The following is a 23,368-nucleotide window of genomic DNA, read 5'->3' on the forward strand; positions in this document are numbered from 1 at the left end:
GGTTTGGCTTTGAAATATTTGTTGGCTTACATGAAAAAATGGTCTGTCAGATATTTCAGAAATCATTTCAAAGCAAAATACAAAAAGTGGAATTCTGACACAGTCCCAAAGAAACGATCCAGCTTTCCCACCCCGGCCTCTCACTCAACATGCACCCTCTCTCACACCTTGGCACCTTGGCAGGGACTGTTCGCACCAATTCTGAGCCCCCTGCCAACTTCTACAGCCGGCACCCCAACACTGGCTTGGGGCCTCAGCTCAAAAACATTCCCTCCCCCAGGGACACCTCCTCCCGTGTGCCCAAGGCGGTCTCTGAACCACTGTTTCTGGGCGGCTTCTGCATACTGAACATGCGCATTAGAGACATTGACTTAACACTTGGGGAAATTAATGACTGACTGGGTTCAGGCTCTACCTCCCTAATGGCCGGAAAATTCTGAGAGGACAGACCTTGTGTTTCCATGTCCGTGTCTCCAACATGTTATCCACAGGTGACCAGGACAGATGTCACTTAATACCTGCTCGACACATACGTATTTTTGTTTTGGTGGATTAAATAGCACCTCATTGTTGAGATTCAAATACTGTTTTGGATATTAAGAGAAAGTAGAATGGATTTCGGGCTTCCCTGGTGGCTCAGGGGTAAAGAATCTGCCTGCCACTGCAGGAGACGCAGGTTGGATTCCTGGGTTGGGAGGATCCCCTGGAGAAGGAAATGGCAACCCAGCCAATATTCCTGCCTGGGAAATCACATGGATAGAGAAGCCTGGCTGGCTATAGCCCATGGGGTTGTTGAGGAGAGGGACAGGACTTACTGACTAAACAACAACAGGATGGATTTCAAATGCATTATCACTTGGCAGTAGTTCGTGTGGATGTTTTAGCTGGTAGAACAGCACTTGGTGCATAATAAGTGATCGATGTATGTTGAAATAAGTGAGTGAGTGAACACATGAAAGAGCATCAGTTCAGTTCAGTTGCTCAGTTGTGTCTGACTCTTTGTGATCCCATGAACTGCAGCACGCCAGGCTTCCCTGTCCATCACCAACGGCAGAAGCTTGCTCAAACTCATGGCCATCGAGTGGTGATGCCACCTAACCATCTCAGCCTCTGTCATCCCCTTCTCCTCCTGCCTTCAATCTTTCCCAGCATCAAGGTCTTTTCCAATGAGTCTTTTCTTTGCATCAGCTGGCCAAAATATTGTATTGGAGCTTCAGCTTCAGCGTCAGTCCTTCATTCCAATGAATACTCAGGACTGATTTCCTTTACAATTGCGTGGTTTGATCTCCGTGCAGTCCAAAGGACTCTCAAGTCTCCTCCAACACCACAGTTCAAAAGCATTAATTCTTTGGCACTCAGCTTTCTTTATAGTCCAACTCTCACAACTAATCAAACCGATCACATGGACCACAGCCTTGTCTAACTCAATGAAACTATGAGCCATGCCGTATAGGGCCACCCAAGATGGACAATGGGTCATGGTGGAGAGCTCTGACAAAACGTGGTCCACTGGAGAAGGGAATGGCAAACCACTTCAGTATTCTTGCCTTGAGAACCCCATGAACAGTATGAAAGAGCACAAACTACCAATAAAAGAGGTTATCATAAAATATTGGCTCTAAAAAACTATAAGGGGCTACAGGTAAAGTAAGTTGGTGTTGCCAAATTAAAAATCAATACATTGCCCGTTAGTGGTTAGTGACCTGGTATCAAATCCTAGGAGAGAGCAGATTCTATGTGTATCTTTCAGGTAAATGAACAGTTACATTTTGGTGAAATGCTAGGATTTTACCAGATGCTCATGGGCTTCTTTCTAACACACAATTCAGACTCAGAATTTTCAGCCAAGGGGACCCTCTTTGTATCACATTGAACAGTTCCTGTTCACAGTTCCTTCATTCCCTGGAATTTTTATTCAGTTGCCATTTGCTGATATTCCTGAGAAGGTTATTACCGAAAACTACCTGATGCTGCCAACGCTATGCTTGTGTTCAGAGCAGTACTACTCATGCTGTGGTCTCAGGAGTATCGCCCTAGAGCTGGTTAGAAATGCAGCTTCAAGGGCCCCACTCATGCCTACTGAGTCCGGGTCTCTGGGGGTGGAGGGGCCTCCCAGAAGCTGGGTGTTAACAAGCCCTGCTCGTGATTCTTCTGGCACTTACGTTTGAGAACCACTGGGTTGGAGGTCAGGATCAAAGCTCACTGGTGGTTCTCCACACCACAAGATCAAATAGAATCTGTTAACAGCACAAGAAGAGCCAGGGCTTTCTCTGGGTACTAGATAGATGACGCTCAGGGTCCCCAGCCAGGAAGAAAGTCACTGTCCCGGCTGATGATACCCAGAGTGAGGAAGGCAAGCAGGCTGTATCTGACACACCAGTCCCACCTGCCCCCAGCCCCACATCAGTATCACCTTGGCCTCCTTTCCTCTTGACTGAGAGAGCTATGTTCTGAGCTCTGCAGGACCAAACCAACAGCTACAGTGGCCCAAAGACGACCCCTGCTCAGAACAGAGAATGATTCAAAGAACCAGTGCTATGGTTTTTCTGGTAGTCATGTACAGAGATGTGAGAGTCGGGCCATAAAGAAGGCCGAGTGATGAAGAATGGAGGCTTTCAAACTGTGGTGTTGGAAAAGACATTTGAGAGTCCCTTGGACTGCAAGGAGATCACATCAGTCAATCCTAAAGGAAATCAACCCTAACTATTCATTGGAAGGACTGATGCTGAAGCTGAAACTCCAGTCCTTTGGCCACCTGATGCGAAGAGCTGACTCACTGGAAAAGACCCTGAAGCTGGGAAAGACTGAGATAGATTGAAGGGAAAAGGAGAAGGGGGCAGCAGAGGATGAGGTTGGCCAGTAGCAATGCCCGAACACACATGAATTTGAGCAAACTCCAGGAGCGAATGGAGGACAGAGGAGCCTGGCGTGCTACAGTCCACGGGGTCACAAAGAGTCGGACATGACTTAGCGACTGAACAGCACAGAACCATCTCCACTGGGTTGCCAGACTTTTCTGTCAAGCATCAGGTTGACCCAGGCAGCCTTAGTTCCTAAGGAGCTTTGACCCTTCTTCTTCCTTCCAGAAGGAAGGCCCTAAGAGAGGAAGAAGAGCCTGGTGTGATTCCAGCTTCACAGGTGACCACTGATTGCCAGTGGGCCAATGTGACATTTATTTCCCGTACCGTGTACATGTGTGGGGGTGCTGATCCTGGAGAACATGTGTATTTCTAGTGGTGTACCCCAAAAATAGAGATTCATGATGCTAAAGCACTGGGTGCTGAGTCAAAGGAGGCACTTGCTCACACACACGTACACACACACACACACACACACAGTTGCCCCATCCCAGAGGGTGCCCCAAAGCCAGGATGCTGGGGAGCTGGTCATAAAGCATGGCAGCCACTCCTTTAGCCGTCTCCTTCGAGCACTGTGGGTGGGGAAACGAGAGGGGGATGGCTAATGATTAGTTCCTTATGGTCCTGGCATTCTTGAAGTATATTCTTTACACCCGCTGGAACACTCCTGCATTCTTGATTGTGGGGCTGCAATATATGAGCCTTCCTTTCCGAGTGCTGTCTTTTATGGACTCACCGACATGGCCTCGGGGCGAGACTTGCCTCCCCCACCCCCCACGCCCCTCCTTCCCCACGGCCACGCTCTCCACGCCATCTCCTGTTCTCTTTCTAAGAATGCAATAAACATTTCAGCACAATCTTTTCAATCCACATTATTTATAATATTCTGACCATCCATCGAGCCTGGCTAGAAGGCAAAGTAATAAATCAAACTTAACAACAACAGAAAAAAGAAGGAAAGGGCGGGAGGGTGGAAATCCCCCTTTGGCTAGGCTAAGGCCGGAGACGTTTCATTCCCTGAAGGGTTTAGCTGTGTTAGGAAAAGTGAGATGAGATGAGACTCTGGGTTTAGAATGACGCAGAGTCAGGAACTCCAGTCTATAGGCATAATCATAACTGTGTAGAAATCTCAAACAAACGTACCTCTCAGGGGTGTCGTGAGGATAAACGAGATACGTGGGAAGCACTCCGAGTGCCTCAGATAAAGGCGACTGGAGCCCAGTTTCCCCTTCTGGGTCTAAAAAAGGTCATCTTGGAACGGAGAGGGAGCAGTCTCCTTCCCACACCCCCGAGCTCCAGTCTCTGCTAACCAGCAACCCCTCTACAGGCTCCAATGTGTGTGAGTGTGGTGGTGGGGGTGTGTGTGTGCAAGCCTGATGTGGCGGCGGGGCTGGGCCCGGGCAGGCAGTGTGACAAAGGCGGCCTGGGCACTGGGTGCTGACTCTGGTGGCCACCCTCAGGGTGCCCCTTCTCCCCACCAGCGAGGACCACGCCAGGCCACACACAGCCAGGGGTCTCTCTGAGGATGCCGCTGCTCCTGGAGGGGTGGCGGGAGAGACCGGAACTCCTCCTGGGTCACGCTGCGTGGTGCTAGGCAGGTGTACACAGTCTGACTTTTCCTCACAGAGACAGACTCTGGCTTAAGAGCTTGCTGGCAATTTCAAGGTTTATTTAAACAAATGCGGAGGCCGGCACAGGCTGTTGGCTAGCTGAGTTACTGGCCTGAGGCCTCTGCTCTGGCGAGGCCCCCGCTCAGGCCGCATCTCACTCTGGAAACCTCGGAGGGTCATCCTTGCCCCGGAGCCGGCAGGGGTTACCGGGCCTGGACCTCAAGGCAACGGCTCCAGGCCTGTGGGTCCTGGGGCAGCCTCTGCCATTGGCTCCAAGTGGTCCCCTTGAGCAGTTTTCCGGATATGAGATGCTGTTCTTCTGTCCAGGCTGAATTCAGGTATCAGATGGAAGATCAGAGCAACTGACTCACAGCCCATATGTCCATCACCACAGTCTCACCTTGTTTCTGGGGAAATGACTGTGAGTGACTGCACGTGAGACTCTGGTACCAGAAAATCGGGCAGGCGAGTAACTTTTTTCATTAAAATTGTCCAACTTGCCAATGGATGTCACTCGCCACTCTCCCATTTTGCTTTTCAGCCTAACTGGGTTTTGTTACAGGACAGACACGCGTTCCTGTTCAGACATGTCACCCGTTTGCTGGACAGGGTGGTAGTGAAGGTCCTGACCAACGTTCTAGAAGGGTTCTGACACCAGCTTGATTTTTGTTCGTCACTTCTACCAGTAAGTGCCCAAAGGGAAAGCAAACACATTTATGGGTAAGATCCACATTGTTTAAACAAAGTCCCTCTAAAGCACAACAATTTATTTTCAAGGTCCCTGGGTCAGAAACCACCCAAATTTTCATCACTTTACTACTACAGTCAGTGGTTCACTTCTTCAGCTGCTGATGACCAGACCTGCTCTTACTCTAGCGTATAAGGGCTGAGTGGCTGACCCAGACCCCAGGGGTGTCCTCCTCACTATAGGCCACTCTTACCCACAAGCATCGCAGGGGCCTCTTCCCTCAGCATTGACCCCCCGGGCTGAACCCCTCCCCCGTCACTCCCCAGTAGCGGCCCCACGACACTGGGGCCCACCAGTGCTCACCATCTCCCTCCTCTCGGGTCCTCTCCCTGGTTGCTCTGCCCTCCCCACCCTTCCCTGTTTATGTGCCCCATCTCCTTGTCTTTACCCATGGTCTCAGTGACATGGAAGGCTCTAGAGCCACACTGCTTGGGTTCAAATTCTGGCCACTCGACTTCCCGTCTGTGTGACTATGGGCAAGCTATTTAACCTGTCTTGGTCTCACCAAGACATAAGGATAAGAATACTGTACATGAGGATAAGAGTACTGTACAAAATGCCCCGGAAACAGAATCTGTAACACAGTAAGTGCATGACAAACATTGCCTTTTCTTCTTCTTAAGCATTTACCAGGCATGTTTCCTGGTGTTTCAATAGCCCCTTCCAGTGGGATCTGTTTAGACCAAGGCTCTGGTGGAGGGTGGCCCAAGGCAGTGGCCATTTATACCCCATGATGCTGCCCATCAAGCCATGGTGACAGGGGCACACAGAGAGGTCAGCCAGCCCACCTGGCCCATCTCAGCCCAGCACATGAGGCTGAGTTGCACAAACAGGTTCTTTGTTCTGGAGCTAAACCAGGGAATTGGGAGCAATGCAGGCTCCCCAGGTCCGCTGTGCTCCCCAGGTCCGCCGTATTCCCTAACAACAGTAACCAGGTCCTTAGGATAAACCCGCCTGAGCTTATTACTGTGATAATGTGAGTGATTCTAGTTTTGTTTCCAACCAAAGAAAGAAAGAAAGTGAAGTCACTCTGTTGTAATCGACTTTGTGACCCCACAGACTGTCGTCTACCAGGCTTCTCTGTCCATGGGATTTTCCAGGCAAGAGTACTGGAATGGGTTGCCATTTCCTTCTCCAGGGGATCTTCCCGACCCAGGGATCGAACCCAGGTCTCCAGCACTGCAGGCAGACGCTTTACCATCTGAGCCACCAGGGAAGCCCAAAAGATCTCCCAAAGAACAAAGGTTTAATTACCATGTGTCTCGTGATACGGATATATGCACTTAAACGACAGAGTTGGACGGAAGGAATACATTTCTAGTTTCAACATTCTGAGTCATCAGCAAGATGGCGGGGAGGCTTTCTGTCACTTGCGGAATCAGACTTTTTAGGCCATCAGCGAGATAACTAAGACATGAACAAAACTGGTTTTTGTCAGTCACCTTTTAACATCCACCCCCTTTTCAAATCCAGATTCTCAGGGTTTGCAAGTATTATCAGGACCAGTGTCTTCATGACTGAAGGTGAATGAAGAGCAAACTCTTTTCCAGTTAATGTCCTTGTCACTCTGGAGAATGGCCCTAACCAACCACGTGTCTCCAATGAGAAATCATGGAGCTTTCTGGAGCACAGGGTGGAGCCAGGAGAGAAGGAAGGGCGGGAGATGAGAGCTGGGGAAGGTCACTGAGGGCAGGATGTACATGGGTCCGGATGGGGTCTAAGCTGGGCCGAGAGGAGAAGCCACGCATCCTCCATCCATCACTAACTGACTCTGTGCCGGGTATGACGTCAGAGGCTGGGACTACAACAGTCAAGATGGACGTGACCCCTCGCCCCAAGGAACTTCCATGCCAATAAGAGAGAGATCCCAATTACCACACAATACGACAATCACAAATCACGGGTAAGTGCGAAGGAGCCAAACAAGGGGCTATGATCAGAGCTGCTTTGATGGAGCGCCTCCTCCTGGCGACCTAGAAGTTAGGATTTAGTCACGAGAGAAGCTGAGAGTGTACCATGTGCTGGGCACTCTGCTCACCGTCTTCTGTACATCAACTCGAAGCCCCATAACAACCCTGCAAACCGACAGCATGATTGTGACAATGATGATGTCGGTGAGAGAACCCGAAGCTCAGAGATGTGAAGCAATTTACCTAAGGTTTCAAAGCTCTTTTGTGTTGGGCCTTGGATATGAACCTGGGTTTCACCAATTTCAACAGTCATGGTCAAAACTTTGCAGTAACATTAAGACTGTACAGATGTATGGTTGGATGGCAACACCGACTCTATCAACAGGAGTTTGAGTAAGCTCCGGGAGTTGGTGATGGACAGGGAAGCCTGGCGTGCTGCAGTCCATGGGGTCGCAGAGTCGGACACGACTGAGCGACTGAACTGAAGACTGTACAGAGGTATAGGAAGTCCTATGAATACCGACAACACACCTTCCAAACCACCCTCTCCGCTTCCACTGCCAGTCGCCTGGTTTCAGATGAACTACTGTGGACAACTCTGCCTTCCTGCTCCAGGACCACCAGGCGTCAACAGTCGCCCTCTGCTGCTCAAGTCAACCCTCCTCTTAACTGTGAATTCAAAGCCTAACCACATCTAGTCCTTGGCTTCTCTTAGAGAACTAAAGGAGACAATTATTGCTTGCAGAAAATGAGAACATCTAAGTTGCAAATAACTGAACAGTCAACAGAAAACCTATATAAACTGAAGTAAAGAGGGTGGTTAATGGCACCCCACTCCAGTACTCTTGCCTGGAGAATCCCATGGACAGAGGAGCCTGGTAGGCTGCAGTCCATGGGGTTGCGAAGAGTCGGACACAATTGAGCGACTTCACTTTCACTTTTCACTTTCATGCATTGGAGAAGGAAATGGCAACCCACTCCAGTGTTCTTGCCTGGAGAATCCGAGGGACGGCAGGGCCTGATGGGCTGCCGTCTGTGGGGTCGCACAGAGTCGGACATGACTGAAGCAACTTAGCAGCAGCAAAGAGGGTGGTTAACAAACAGAATGCTACAAACCCTTTCTTAATGAACTGGTCACAAGCCATCAGAAAACACAATGAAAAAATCTGACTCATAACTAAGCTAATAAACAGAGAACAAAGAACTTAATAAAAATGGGCAGGATTGATAGTTTGAAAATGCCATAATACTGAAGGGACATTCAAGAATAAGTCTGAAGAAAAAGACAGCCAGACTCATATGCCTGGATGGGAAGATCCCACACTGGGCACAAGTCCCTTCTCTCCAAATCAGCAGAAACATTTAACTCAGCTACAATAAAAGCAGCAACGGGGGTTCAGGAATCTGCTAAATTACTGTGAATCTGCCAGGGAGATCCCTATATTTTGCAGATAAGGAAACCAGGGCCTAGAGAGGTGAATAAAACGAAAAACATCTAAGACAATCAGTGTGGAGACACAAACACTCACCACTGGACCTTTGCTGCCACAGAGCTGTGTGTGTGTGCATGTGTGTATGCATGCACACACTTATGTCCACATACCCGTGCACATGTGTGCTTGTGTGTACATGTGTGTGCATGCATGTGTGCACATGTGTGTGCAGGGAATAAGGAGGAGAGCAGGTTACAGAGGGCCTTGAGTGTTGTCACCAAGCAGACCCTGTCTGACAGGTTTCTGCAGAGAGAAATGGTGGCAAAGAGGAAAATGGTTGCTAAAAGCAAATTCACATTTTCCCAAAGCATGCCCTGGCTTCTGTGAGGAGGGTGGGTTGGAAGGGAGACAGGGAACAGGGTCAGGAGATGCCAGGAGGGACCCAGAAGATGGCAGGCACCTGGAGGAAACCTGTGAGGCTTTTCCAGAGCCACTCAGGAAGCAGGATCCACAGGGACTGGGCCAAGCACAAGGGGAAAGCCAGAAATGACTCCTGAGGATTTGGCTGGAAAAACTGAGTGCTTGGTGGTCTTGCTCATCAAATCAGCAAATAGAGAAAGAAGCGCGGGGCTGGAGAAGATCACAAGCCTGACTCTGGACATTTTGGGTTTTATTTCGAGCAAGTTTTGACAGCCTGGTATTTGCTTTTCTTCCACTGGGATTATATAAAACTTGTCTGTTGGGCTAGCCAGCCATTGAGGAAAATTTCCTATTTTGGTGGGGGGTTTGGAGGCAGCCAACAATCTACTTTAAGGATCCCAAGTGTGAAGCAGGCATGGCTTGTTGGAGCGGTTGTCAGAGTGGTAAGGGGCTCGGGTACTGGTCTAGCAGACGGCTGATAGAGACCCCGCCCTGCAAGGCCCTTGGGGTCTCCTGCCTGTGCTCCGTGCTCCTCTCAGAAGCTAAGCCCCACACCGCCTCCCCATTCTCTCCTCTCCTCTCTCCCAAGACTCCCAGATACTCACTTTACGTTCTTGTACATGTGATAATATTTTGGTTGGTCCCTGATGATATTTTCTTACCAGAATCCCTCCTCTTTGACATCCTAGGCTACGTGCATTCACTCCTTGTATTCCTCCAAACATGACGGTGTTTTACAGTCTGGTAAGAAAGTTTCAATGGAAAGGCACGTAATTGGAAGCCATCCTTTTTCATTAATGAAACAGTGTCTCCAGGTGTCTGTTTTCTTAACTTATAACGATCCCCCGTGTACCCTGATCCTTAGACTGAGCTGTTGATCCGAGAGTGGCGAAAGGTCAGCCAGAGGAAAGCTGGCTGTCTCCTCTATTCCACACGCCTCTGGTCAAACTCTCTGGGCAAAAGAAGCAGAGTTGAGCTTCCCTGGCTCACCTGTGGCAGCCTACCCAGCTGAAAGAGGGATTCTAAGAGGAAACAGGCCTTTCTGAGAGCCAAGAGTTGAATCTGCAAATTCAAATGTGTGAAATGAGACAGTGGCTTTACGGGGATGAATCTGTCTTCCTTTAACCAAATGAAGAACCGTATGTACCTACTGGATGTCTAAGACACCCATCAACACAGGTGGAAGCAAGAGAGCTTAGATGTTTATTGTAGAACCTTGCTAGGGATGCTGGAGGATAAGGCAGTCCAGGAAATCAGACAGGTATAGGAAAAAGGGGGCTTCACGGTGACAGACCCCCTAAATGGAATGTGACTCCAGACTATCAGAATTTGAGAGAAAGTATTTTGTGGAGCCCTCAGGACTGCCTGTAGTAACTTCTGAACCCTCCACCATCAAATAATATGTTTTACTCTGACAAGAAGCTGTAGATAATTAGAAATGTCTTTCGTTAAATGAAGGAGGCTTTTTCCTTTTGATCAACAGTCAACGTTTTGTGTTTCAAACAGAATTCTCAGGGTTTTCATTTCATAGGGTCAGAGTACAAATTTGAGAAAAGTACTCGAATGTAGAGCTTTTCCAATAGATGGAAGATACCCTTTTTACTTCCTGAGCTTAAACTGTAAGCATCTTTTGAAATAAAAAACAATGTTCTTAAGCAACTAGATGTTTCCCACAACTTCTGTCTGTAGGGATTCCAGTTCATTTTCTGGAATTTATTAATCAAACACCAAAGTATTATCTATTCAGAAAAGCCTGATGGAAACTGTAACTTGAATAATATTCAAGGATTTTTTTTCTTTTGAAGCAGAAAGCCAGCAATTACTGCACTGGGGAAGGCTTTTTTTTTTTTTTTTACTATGGTGCATTTCCTCAGGAGAGGAAATGATTTTTGAGAATACTGAAGCCTTTTCTTATTCTAAAGCAGGCTAGCAACACCTGTACACAATCTTTCTAGACACAATGAGACTTTTCTGAGGTTTCATGTCATGACCATTTAATTTAATAGCTCTAAGAGCTTACCCAGGACACTAATACCTCAGTTAACTGGCACGATTGGTGAATTGGGGATTCCAGTTAACTTAATTTTTCCATCAACGAATAGTAACCCATTTATGCAATGAAATTTCCCCAGCAGGATATAGGGGATCTGGACATCTCTTTTTCAGGTATGTACAATTGTATGTTTTGTCTCTCAGTTTTACATTTAAAAAAAAAAAGAAAAAGAAAAATCAGCATTTTCCCGCCCATAAATCTTCAAATTAATAAGCCAATAATCAACCACATGTCAGAGGCCTCACCAAAGAAACAGAGGTTAAGCTTAACTGTGATAGTATTAGTTAAAGAAAATCAACTTAGTGAGTAAAAGAAAATATATTTCTCTCCTCCATGGAGCAGTCATTTAACACACAAGGCATCAATCTGCACACAGGTGCCACAGGGACAAACAGTACACGGTTTTGGGATCTCAGAAGCTCACGGTTTACATATAGATGGAGTCGAAAACTTCAAATGATACAAGAAATGATGGGTGTTAAAATTTTTTTTCCTTCAAAAGCATAAAAACCAACACTTGCTTTTGATGAATCAAGGCAAATGAAATGTACTTTTGGAAATAATTAGTGAAAAGAAAATAAATTTAAAGTTGCCTTTAACTTTTTAATAAGAGTCTCTAACTTTTTAATTAGGGCTTCCCTGGTGGCTCACTCGGTAGGTAAAAAAATCCGCTTGCAATGCGGGAAACCCAGGTTTGATCCCTGGGTTGGGAAGATCCCCTAGAATAGGAAATGGCTGTCCACACCAGTATTTTTGCCTGGGAAATACCATGGAGTGAGGAGCCTGGCAGGCTACAATCCATGGGTCGCAAGTGTTGGACACGAATTAGTGACTAAACCACCAGCACTAATTTTTTAACCGGCAGAATAAGGACCGATTTTATATTCTGACTTCAACTTAGCAGAATTAGAAAGCTTCAAAAGTTGTTAGGAATGAAACAGGTAAAAGTAACTTCTGAGAAGTTCTGATGTGATTTGTCAGGGGCCCAAAGACCCTGGTTCCCTGGGTTATTCTCCGTCATTCACCTTTTTTTTTTTTTTTTTTTTTGCTGAGCTGTGTGGCTTGCAGAATCTTAGTTCCCCAATCAGGGATTGAACCTGGACCTTGACACTGCAAGTGTCAAGTCCTAACCACTGGACCTCCAGGGAATCCCCCGCACTGGTTTTACGTTTTTATTAATATATGCAAAGTCTTTCACAGGCACGAATGGGGCTTGGTTTCTTCCCTCTGATGGTTTCCAGCAGGCAACCTTAGGATCTGAAGTTTTCTGGAATACTAGGTTCCACGCTCCTTGCTTCTCAGTCACCCTTCCCCTCCACCCCTGCAATCCTGATTCAGTGGTTCTGGGATGTGGCCCAAGAATCTGTATTTTTAATAATAGCATCATGTGATCCTTATCAACAAGAAAAACATATGGTCCTGGATAATATGATTTGCCTAAGCACGGGGTGGGGGGGGGGAGGGGGCAGGGACTAGGGCCGGACCCGCGGGGAAGTCATTGGAGCTAGGAGGGAAAGGTTGATTTCCAGGCCTCAGGATCCGGAGAGCCAGCTTCAGTAAAGCCTGGGGCTGGACTCGGGAATCTGCATTGTAAAAAATAATTTTCTTTACCTTTTTGTTTTGGCTGTGCTAGGTCTTTTGTTGAAGCACAATCTTTCTCTAGTTGTCGCAAGCGGGGGCTACTCTTCGTTGTGGTGCACGGGCTTCTCACAGCCATGGCTTCTCTTGTTGCGGAGCATGGGCTCTAGGGCACGTGGGCTTCAGCAGTTGCAGCTCCCGGGCTCCATAGCTGTGACGCATGGGCTTAGTTGCCCCTAGGCATGTGGGATCTTCCTGGATCAGGGATTGAATGTGTGTCTCCTGCATTGGCAGGTAGATTCTTTACCATTCAGCCACCAGGGAAGCCCCTGGGGAATCTGCATTTTTAATGAGTGCCTCAGGTGACATCTGGGTTGTAAGAAACATCTCTTTGATTGCTGATAAGCAGCCAAACTTGACTTAAAACAACAGAATCAGGAAAAACTGAAGTCATGATCCAGGGGACTTGCCTGGCAGTCCAGTGGTTAAGACTCTGAGCTTCCAGTGCAGGGGGTGCCAGTTTGATCCCTGGTCAGGGAACTGAGATCCCACAGGCCATGTGGTATGGCCAAGAAAAAATAAAGTCATAATCCAAAGGGGGGAATCGGGGACACCTTGGTCTTCCCAGGCCCAACTGCTTCCTGGATCTACACTGGATGGGCTGTTTCTGAAAGGCCTGCCTCCAGGAGGCCAGGGCTCAGTCCAAAGCACTGTGGGCCATAGGGCCTGACCCTATATGGGGCAGATCTAGAACACCTATGGGTGGACGTCTGGTCCTCTGAAGCAAGAATCACCTTTGGGAAACACACGGAGCGGCAAACTGTCTCTGGGAAAGGCCACGGCCTGGTTATAGCATGCCTGCAAATCGCAAATGAGACACTTCGGTGTACCATCGCTGGGTCATAACCACACACCCTGTTTACTACAAATTCTGCTCAAATAAACCTGTCTTCACGTACAGTTGCTAAGGCACTTGTGCTTAGAAAAACAAACACTTTAAACACAAACAATACCTTCACATTTTCCCTTCAAAAGTGACTGATTTGCTCAGTGCTGAAAAAGCTGCAACACACTTCTGGAAGCCTCGCATCACTGCGCTTCACATTTGCCAATAACTATACGGACCTCTTGGAGAATGCCAAGGGAAATACCGGACTTGGGAAGGCTAGGAAGAAGGGAAAAAATAAAGCGAGATCATACAGAGGATGAAAAACGCCCCTTACATGCTTCCCCGTGAAGTCAGACTATGTTTCTTGCAAATGCTGAACTCCATAAGCACCTCACAGTTTAGCTGTCTTGATTTCAAACCCCTGCCCACATGGCTCACATTTGCAACTTAAATATTCGGTATGAAAACAATGTTATTTGACAGGATTCTTCTCTGGAGGGGAGAAGGAAAGGCACGTGTTTCAGCCCACACACATACGCTGATCTTTGACTCAAAGTATTGCTGTAAGACACGCAATTATTTTGGCTTCGGAAGACTATACTGTCTGCTGTGTTGGGGTGGGGTGGGCAGTTACCAAAAAAATCTTGTCTTGAGCAGCGCCAGAACCGAACATTTTTATGTGTGTGAGCTGGAGGGATTTTATTATGCATGTATAGTACAAATGGTTCTTTTTTCATTTTGGAAAGAAAAAAGGCACTTAAGGGGAAAAAAAGAAAAGGTTTGGTGGGGAGGCTTTGCAGTGGTATTTCACCTCAATACATCTTTCAAGTTTGATGGCTCGTAAGCTCACGGCTTGGTTCTTGTCTTCAACCTTGAGACAACGCTAAGCTGTCCGCAGCAGCTGCAGAGGCCAGGTCTTTAAATGAAATAGAGAAATAATTGCTTCAGGAAACAAAGGGAAGAAGGGGGAAAAAAGGCCCGTGAGCTGAACGACATGGCCCCTTGGGACTGCCTGTGGTATGTGGTCCTGATGGATATAGTGCAGTGTGCTAAGAAGGGATCCGTGAGCAGCCCTGGAGAATCAGAAGTGTGATGTGGCTGGAAGAGTGTGAGTTTTAGAGACACACCTGGGCCCAAGCCTTGGCTCTGTGACTGATTAGCTAGTGACCCTGACAAAGGGCCTTGCCTCTGGGTGGGGGCAGGGGACTCCTGGTTCCTTATCTGCGGTAAGGGAGTACTTCTACCTACAGCAGGGACTGCAATGAAGACTGGAGGGTACAAGGTATGCAATGGGCTGGTTCCGTTAAACACGGCCAAACTCACAGTTACCTCTGCCCTGCCCCAGGACCCCATCTCTAAGGGGAGAAATGGCATGAACCCGTGATCCAAAATAATAAGGGAGAAAATGACATCCAATCAGATGTATCAACACGGTGCTGGATGACGGAAAGCACACGGGCAAGTGATGAAGGACTGAGAGGAGATGCTGAAACAAATAAGTGAGTAGGGATGGGGGTGGGAAGAGGACGTTGGCTATGGGGCTGGATCCCTCTCAAGGCTAGGGATGGTAGTACCAGGTACTCCTGAAGACAGAGCCAAAAACAGCGGGGCTGGTCAAAGATTACGTGAGGACCCACTCTACCTCACATCCCTCCATCACCCTGCATAACCAACCTCTGCACTATCCTCTTGGGAAAGAGGGCCAGTGGAGGAATGGGACGAGAGGATGAGGATTCTGAGCATGAGGCGACAGGTGCAGGAGGAGGAAGGGAGGAGTTGAGAGGCTGAAAGCAGAAGATAAATACACATTTTCACATGGGAGGTAAGAGCATGCGGCCTCCCCAATATTAGGCTCCCCGACACTAACAGCTAAGCCTCTATTCACCAGGCAGGAGACCACAGGGCCCCTTCTCAGCAGAAAGGGACTAACCAACGAGAAAAGACCTACAGACGCCAGCATGTGGGGACCCCGCTCCCTGTCTGATAATCTCTTGTGAGACCGATAACTCTACACGCCCCATCCACGCATATAAAACTTTCAGATGTCTCTTTAGTGCTTCATTCTTAAATATTAATGGGTAGACAAGAATCACTAGATACCTGACCAAAGAGAAAAATGAGACTCCAAACATACTCCTCCCCAAAAAAAAACAGAAAAAAGAATTCAGTAAAAAGATACAATGCAAAGAACAGAAGAAAACAGCAAAGAAACAATCATTAATATGCTCGGAAGTATAAAATGCTTTGTATCTGTAACACTAGGACACAGTAGTAACATTTAAGAAATCGGAAAACTTGAGAGTTTAAAAAACAGCAGCAAAAAAGAAATTTCAGGAGAAAGTTTTGAAGAAACATTCCCAAGATGAACAAAAAGCAAAGACAGGAAAAAGAGGAGAGAAAATACTGAGTTGGTGTAAAAATTCATTTGGGTTTTCATAGTTTATGAAAAATGCTAACAAACTTCTTGACCAACCTGATAATAAGGAAATAAGAAAGCCCATTTCCATCTAATGAATGTACCAGAAGGAAAGAAAAAAGAAAAAAACCAAGGGGGTAATTATCAAGACTTTAATATAATGAAAAATGCCCAGAAGTGAAGGCATGAATTCCAGACTGAAGGGTCGGCCGAGTACCCAACACAACAGTGCTGTACAGGGGAGACTGGACTGGAAGGCTTCCACTGAAATCTAGATGACTCAGGCCAAAGGGAAGTTCTTGAGAGAAAACAGGGCACGTGACCAAGTGCAGTGGTCAACCTGGCTCAAGAATCAACAAGGAAAGATAGACAATGAAAAACGCCTACAACATTCCAGTCACAAACTGCCTGCAACCTAAAGTTCTGTAGATGTGGTCAATTGCTCAACTGCAAGGAGCAGCATAAAGATATTCTTCAGCTACAAAAGGGCTGAGCCCCAAGGAAAACATTAAAAAGACAGGTCATTTGATGTGCTTTTCACCATATCCATAGGGATTTCTCAGCGCTGAAGTAATTTAGGGCAAGCATTATGAATAGCAAAGGAGGAAAAAATAACAGTAAGTTTAGGAAGAATGAAACAGTGTGTAAGAAAGGAAATCTGATTATAGTAAGCTACATGGTTCAGCTAAAAACATTAATACATTCTGAGTTTGCTCCCTGGCATCACCACCAAAAAAATATTTAATACAGCTGAGATGAAAATGCTGAGTAGTGATTTAACTGACAACTGTGATTTAATGCTGTTGGTGGCACAGAGGAAAAGTGTAAGTGCAACGTCTTCCACAGCAGGAAGTTCACAGACAACACCCAGAACTGCAATCCAATCGAGTAGTATTAGTACAAACACATTATTTAGAAACAAGGAGCAAAATAGAAGAAACAGCGGAGAGAGGGGACTTCCCTTTGGAGTGGGAGGGCTAGCAGGGCAGGTAATGGCTGGCCTCCCTTTTCTGTTGGGAAAGGCACCCTGGACCACTATCTTTGTAAACCATGCTTAGGTGTCATTCTGACTCATCACCAGACTGGGGTCCGGGTTAAATGCCTACCGCTATGGCTTGGCACAGGAAGCGAGGGCAGGTGTGGCCAGAACAGGGACCACATGGAATAAACACAGTATTGGGCTCCAGAGAAGAGAAGCACAGGCCCATGACAGCCTCCCCTGGGCTGCCAGCGAGCCTACGTGTGTCTGGGCACACAGATCCACACACCCGTGTAAAACTGCAATAACCTAACAACACACACATCCTAATACAGCTCTCCCAGGTGCAAACCAAACTGCATTCACCTCCTCCCCAAAGGCAGAGAAACCTCGCATCATGAGGAACGGTCATGGAAGCTCCGCTCCGTTAAGTCCTGGATTTCCGGTGGATGGCCATCTTCTCAATCCAGGCCACACATGGTTCTCTATATTACGATTCGTAATTAATCACCTCCCATATGCCCAACATATATACACTTGTAGATCAACACCTTGACCATGCCACCAAAAGCTCCCATTTGGGAAAGGAGAGGTGGGGAACAGTCCAGAAAACATACCCTTCTTGTCAGGCTGTGCTAAGCCTTCCTGGGAGGTGCAAGACTTGCAATGCAGAGGTCGTGGTTTGATCCCTGGTCTAAGGGGACTAAGATCCCACCTGCTGAGTCCTCCCACTCTGGAGCCTGTGAGCCACAGCTAGGGAGTCCCAGCACCGCAACCAAGATCCCACGTGCCACAACTAATCCCATTGACGCAGCCAAATAAATAAATAAGAAGGGGATGTTACACAGCATGGTGGGTGTGGAGACAAATTCCAGGAAGACAGGGATTTCGTCAGATCTAAATGGAGTATCAACCCAAACACATATTGCTATCAAACAAATAGAAGAGCTGTGAGCTCTATAAAATCACTGTTGAATTATATGCTCCAGTTACAGTGATAAATATTTGGTACCAGGAGCAAGATTGCCTTTCTTGGGAAAAAGTTTGTTTCTTTCCTATTAGATGGTGTCTTGTGTCACATATCCTGTCTCCCTTGTTGTGTTATGTTTCCCTGGATTCTAGTCTTGGTGCTAAATTTAAGGCTCCAACGTGGGCTTCCCTGGTGGCTCAGCTGGCGAGGCTCTGCTTGCAATGCGGGAGACCTGAGTTCGATCCCTGGGTTGGGAAGATGGAGAAGGGAATGGCTACCCACTCCAGTATCCTGGCCTGGACAATTCCATGGACTGTGTAGAGTCCATGGGGTCACAAAGACTCAGACACGACGGAGCAACTTTCACTTTCAATGTGGTCTCAGTTTATTGGTTTGATAAATTCTACGTACATTCTTGTAAATTCGATTTAAATTTCTTCCTTTAGCAGCTTTGAGACTTTACACAGATGCGCACCCTGTCTTATAGTAAGCTACTCCACATTTTCATGACACAGAGGTTACAAATTATAAATAAAATCTACCCTGGGACAGAAGCTGGGCTATCTTTAAGTTTGCCCTACAAGATCCTCGGATCCTGAGGTGGCTTTGGATGGTCCACAAGCCTTGCCAGCTGGTCTTCACTGCTCACTGTTTTGCTATTTTATCCCCAAGTCTTGGTCTGCAAGCCAATCTCTGTGAACTTATCCATCTAATTTAACCTGTTGTGTATATTCTGCTGCTATTTCCAAGCAGTAGTTCTCACTGCAATCCTCCAGCCTTGCCTTAGTTGAACTAAGGGGAAACAGGGCTGTTCTCCTCACATGTCTGTGTGTTCCGGAGTGCAGGCAGGATGCAGCTAAGCGGACCAGAACTCGAATCTGGGAACGGGACTTAGAGCTGTGGGCAGAAGCAGTGTGAATCAGGAGGACCAGGCCAGAGGGGCATGGATGCTGCCCACCGTCCACTGAGCAACTCCTCAGTTGCTCAGTGGTCAAAGGAAAAGGAAAAACATGACAAGTAAGTGGACACTGAACCTGCCTCTTACAAGGGCAAGAGAAAGTCAGTGACACACTCCCAACCTTGGTGCAGGGCGCCGGGACTTCCCTGTTCGTGGGCTTTGAGACCCACCCCTGTGGCTTAGATGTGTCGCCACCGTGTGGCCGGAGAGAGACTAACAGGCGCGCAGGACCCAAAGGGCTCCTCCTGGTTCAGACTTGGAACGCCTGGCGGAGCCACGGCTCTGGACAAAAATAGAATCTGTTTATTCGACTTGTCTCTTTCATAACAAGACACAGATTTCAGAAAATAATCATATGGCAGACAAAATAAAGAGGAAAAAAAGCACTCAGAGGTTTCGCGAGCTACCTGCAAAAGACTGAGCTCCAGTGAGGCCTGTAGGATGAGGTTTCCTCCTTTCACTGCCCCCTGAAAGAGAACTCCCCCTTTTTCACTTGCGCACTGAGCCCCTTGGGAGCGCAGCTCTCACTGCTGGCTTCAGCTGACCAGGGCTTGTAACATCATCTCGCCTAACTACCGCAGGCTGGTTTGAAAAGGGCAGACTTTCCTTCTGAGCTGGCCATCCTTGGGCTCTTTTTTCAGAATATGCTTCTCAGCTACTGTGCTAAGTCCTCAGACATCGCTAGGTATTCAAAGGTCATGGCCGCTGACCCTCTCCCTAAGCATGGGCCTTCTACCTGGCTGGCAAGTCAACTGCCTGGAGACTATTTTCAAGGCAGATGAAAATAATCCGACAGACAGTGGAACCAAACTTGACTCTCAAGAGTCCCTCAGACTGCAAGGAGATCAAACCAGTCAGTCTTAAAGGAAATCAACCCTGGATATTCATTGGAAGGACTCACGCTGAAGCTGAAGCTCCGGTACTTTGTCCACCTGATGTAAAAAGCCAACTCATTGGAAAAGACCCTGATGCTGGGAAAGACTGAAGGCAGGAGGAGAAGGGGACGACAGAGGATGAGATGGTTGGATGGCATCATCAACTCAATGGACTTGAGTTTGAGCAAACTCTGGGAGTTGGTGATGGACAGGAAAGCCTGGCGTGCTACAGTCCATGGGGTCGGACATGACTGAGTGACTGAACAACAACCAACCAACTGGAAGGTTAAGTGAGGTCATACATAGGTGGGGACCTAATCTGATAGGTCCTTAGACATAGGAAGGACAGGGAAGCCTGGTGTGCTGCAGTCCATAGGATTGCAAAGAGTTGGACACAACTGAGGGACTGAAGTGAACTGAACTGATGTCCTTAGAAGACGACTTCGCTCTCTCTCTCTCTCTGTGTACTCACAGAGGACAGGCCATGTGAGGTCACAGCAAAGAAGGCAGCCATATGCAACTCCAGGAGACAGGTCTCCCCAGAGGCCACCTCTGCTGGCACCGTGACCTTGGACCTCCTTTCTCCAGAACCACGAGACAATACATTCTTGTTGCCTAAAGCCAGTCGGTCTGCAGCCCTTTGTTACGGTGGCCCAAGCAGACCGACCATGGGAGCCTTGACCTTGCTACGCCCTGACCCTCTTATTTATCTTTCAACACTCCAAGTAACCTCTTCCGTGAGGTCATTCTCTTCTACCCTGGCCACTTCCTCCTTGACGCGCCCCTTCCATAAAGAGATTATATCTTAGAACCCTGTAACACATTATTGACTTAAAAAAAAAAAAGTCTGTCTGCCCCTACTAGACTCTGAACCCCTTGAAAGAAGAGACATTTCTTAGATAATGAAGAAGTGACAAAATGAAGGATTAGCTGTGTAAGAGCTTGCAAATACAGGTACTTATGTGAACTATTTACCATGAAATGTGTGGCGTGGACTCTACAGTGACACGAAGGTGACGGCCGAACCCTCACATCAGGGTTAATACCAGTTAGGTGACCTTGGGGGGCCCACTACTTCACTTCTTGGGGCTGAAATGGCCTCATTTTCTTAAACGTAAATTTTGCTGAAGCATAACACACTTACAGAGGAGCACACAAGTGGTCAAGAACTCAATGAATTTCCTAATTGTTCCAGCTTGTAAGTGGGGATAATGATAGTGTCTGTCACACTGGGTGGGTGTGAGGATTTAATGACAAAACACTTCTGAAGGATGGATGTATCTCATTCCTGCCACCCTGCCCGCCACTTCAGTTTAATGGAGAGATTCTTCATCTACTTAAAATGCCAGACAAGCTTGTCGTTTTAAAGCAGGGCTGAAGGAGGCAATGAAATAGGCTTGGAAAAGCTTCCTTGGTACCTGAGAGAGGAAGAGGAAAAACCCTTCTGATTTCAGCATATGTGACTTCTTAGCCACATAAGAAGGGTAAGGGTAAGGGACAGGTTGGTCCCTGGTCAGGGAACTAAGATCCTGCATGCCGCGGGGCAATTAAGTCTCAGCCCCGCGACAGAGATCCCATGAGCCACAACTAAGATCCGATGCTGCCAAACAAATAAATGCTGGAAAACAAACAAACCAACCGCAAAGCCCCCCAAAACTGAGGGGCATCCACCCCTGCAAATGTCCTTCTGCCTCTCCTCTGAAGACCTAGGTCCTTCTCAGGAGCCACAGCAGATGTGGCTTAAAAGAAAGATGCTCGCGGAGGGTGCAGCGGGGGGTGGGGGGTGGATTTACAGCCTGTGACCAATTAGCCAGATGGGCTCACCTCCCCACCTGGTTTTTCTCTGGTCGGTGTTTCGCGGGCTCTCTCTCACTTTCATTCCCTCCCCGTTAGCTGAAGAAGGTCGCTTCCCTTTGGCCTGGGGGTTGGCCGTCTGAGGCCAGATTGGGTTCACATCTGCTCTGGGGCTTCAGGTGCCCTGGTGGCCGGGATGAGCTTTCTCCGACGTGGGTTTTAGCACGGGCCCCATGACCTCTCCTCCTGAATTCAGATCTCACCAGGGTTGTCCACGTTTTCCTGAACTCCAGCTTCAGCTAGGGCAAATGTGGTTTGATTAATTCCAAACATATGTTCCTTAGAAATGCACAATCTTACCATATCTGCCCTTCCTGTACAAAGCCAACTGGGGGACTGAGTTTGAGCTGCGAAACCCCCAGGATTTGGAGGGAGGAGGGGACTAGCCCGTTTCCGCATTCATTCTTAACGCTATTGAACGCTGATTACACTACTTGTGCCTCCAGTCAGTGGAGCATGGTGACTTCTTTCTAGAAGCCCTCCTTTCAAGTTCTCTGTTTCTCTGAATGCAATGTAAACTCCTTTACTTTTAAGCTCAGGTTTGTCTCCATCAATTAACGTTGCCAGCACCTGGAGATGAAGAGACCCCGAAGCAGTTATCTCGTTAAGAACTTTGAACTTGGGTATGGTATGAACATACATCACAGAAGACAAACATTTATCCTGCCTACTTTTTTTTTTAACAAATTTCCAGAGTTGAAAAAGCCTCCAATTGCTTCAAAAGCCAAAGAAATGAGACCTGACATGTATTTACAAAGGCATTTTCATGCATTACACATCCGCTTTCTTTTTCAATCATGGGTTTACTTTCCCAAGAAGAGCGCCATTTGTAAACGCAAAACAGAATCACAAATGTCAGTTTTTCTGACCGGCATTTATTTCCCAGGCAAACATTCTTTGAACTGATGTTTCCTCTCCCCTCCTTTGTCCCTCCTTTGGCTAGGGCAGTCAATGCATGCTTTCCTGCTCAAGTCAGCTCCGGCATTTTGGAAAATTCTGCACAACTGCAATTTTCTTACTGCTATTCCACAAATATCCTTATGTTTAAAATGCATGTTATCCACCATCCCCCTCAACAGTGTGCAGGAGCTAAAGCTCTTCACCAACCAAAGAAGCTTTTTTTAATGAAATATTTTTATTTTTACTTATTTAGCTGCAGCAGGTCTTAGGTGTGGCACGCGATCTTCAGTTGAGGCATGCAGGATCTACTTCCCTGACCAGGGATCCAGCCCAGGCTCTCTGCATTGGGAGCGTGGAATCTTAGCCACTGGACCACCAGGGGAGTCCCCGCCAAGATTTTTTGTGTCTGTGTAATTGCACCTCGGATCTTTTGCATTTCTTTCTGCTCTTTTCATTTTGGCAAACGTATTCCCTGAATCATATGTAGGAAAGACAAACTTAAAATGTCTGTTACCCATCTTTGGCTGGAAAAGACTAATGTAGAAGGAGTGATGGATGGGAAGGGAGTCTGCTTCTGCATCTAATGTAACTCTACAGCATCTTGTGCACAGCGGATACACAGAATAATTTGAGTGATGTAAGAATATCAGATATTAGATCTCTGGATACCTAATTCAGAGTTCCTTGGGTTATATAAAAATTGTTCAGGGAGGAAAGCTTAAAAAATTTGGTGTCAACACTGGATCATATTTTAAGCCCAGGATAGATGATAAAATAATACTGATGAAAATAGTACAAATTAAGCTGATTCCTTTTCACTGGGCAAAAATTTTCCTAGCTATTCTCACCACGTATGTCTGTTTTTCCAGATGAACTTTAAAATCATGATGTCAAGTAACCCCCTCAAAACTCCCTTT

General features: G+C 47.2%; 1 protein-coding gene across 8 annotated transcripts in view; it reads right to left on the minus strand.

Annotated features, from left to right (window-relative positions):
• The window catches only part of STX8 (syntaxin 8), a 208,377-nt gene that overhangs the window by 16,391 nt on the left and 168,618 nt on the right, over positions 1-23,368 (minus strand). Inside the window, exon 9 of one of the 8 annotated variants that reach the window (XM_024980384.2) lies at positions 14,184-14,415. Coding sequence (XP_024836152.1) covers positions 14,346-14,415 — 70 coding nt within the window. The 3' untranslated portion in view covers positions 14,184-14,345. 8 annotated transcript variants of the gene reach the window in all.

The sequence above is a fragment of the Bos taurus genome, chromosome 19 (assembly GCF_002263795.3).
Source record: "Bos taurus isolate L1 Dominette 01449 registration number 42190680 breed Hereford chromosome 19, ARS-UCD2.0, whole genome shotgun sequence".
Classification (NCBI taxonomy): Eukaryota; Metazoa; Chordata; class Mammalia; order Artiodactyla; family Bovidae; genus Bos; species Bos taurus.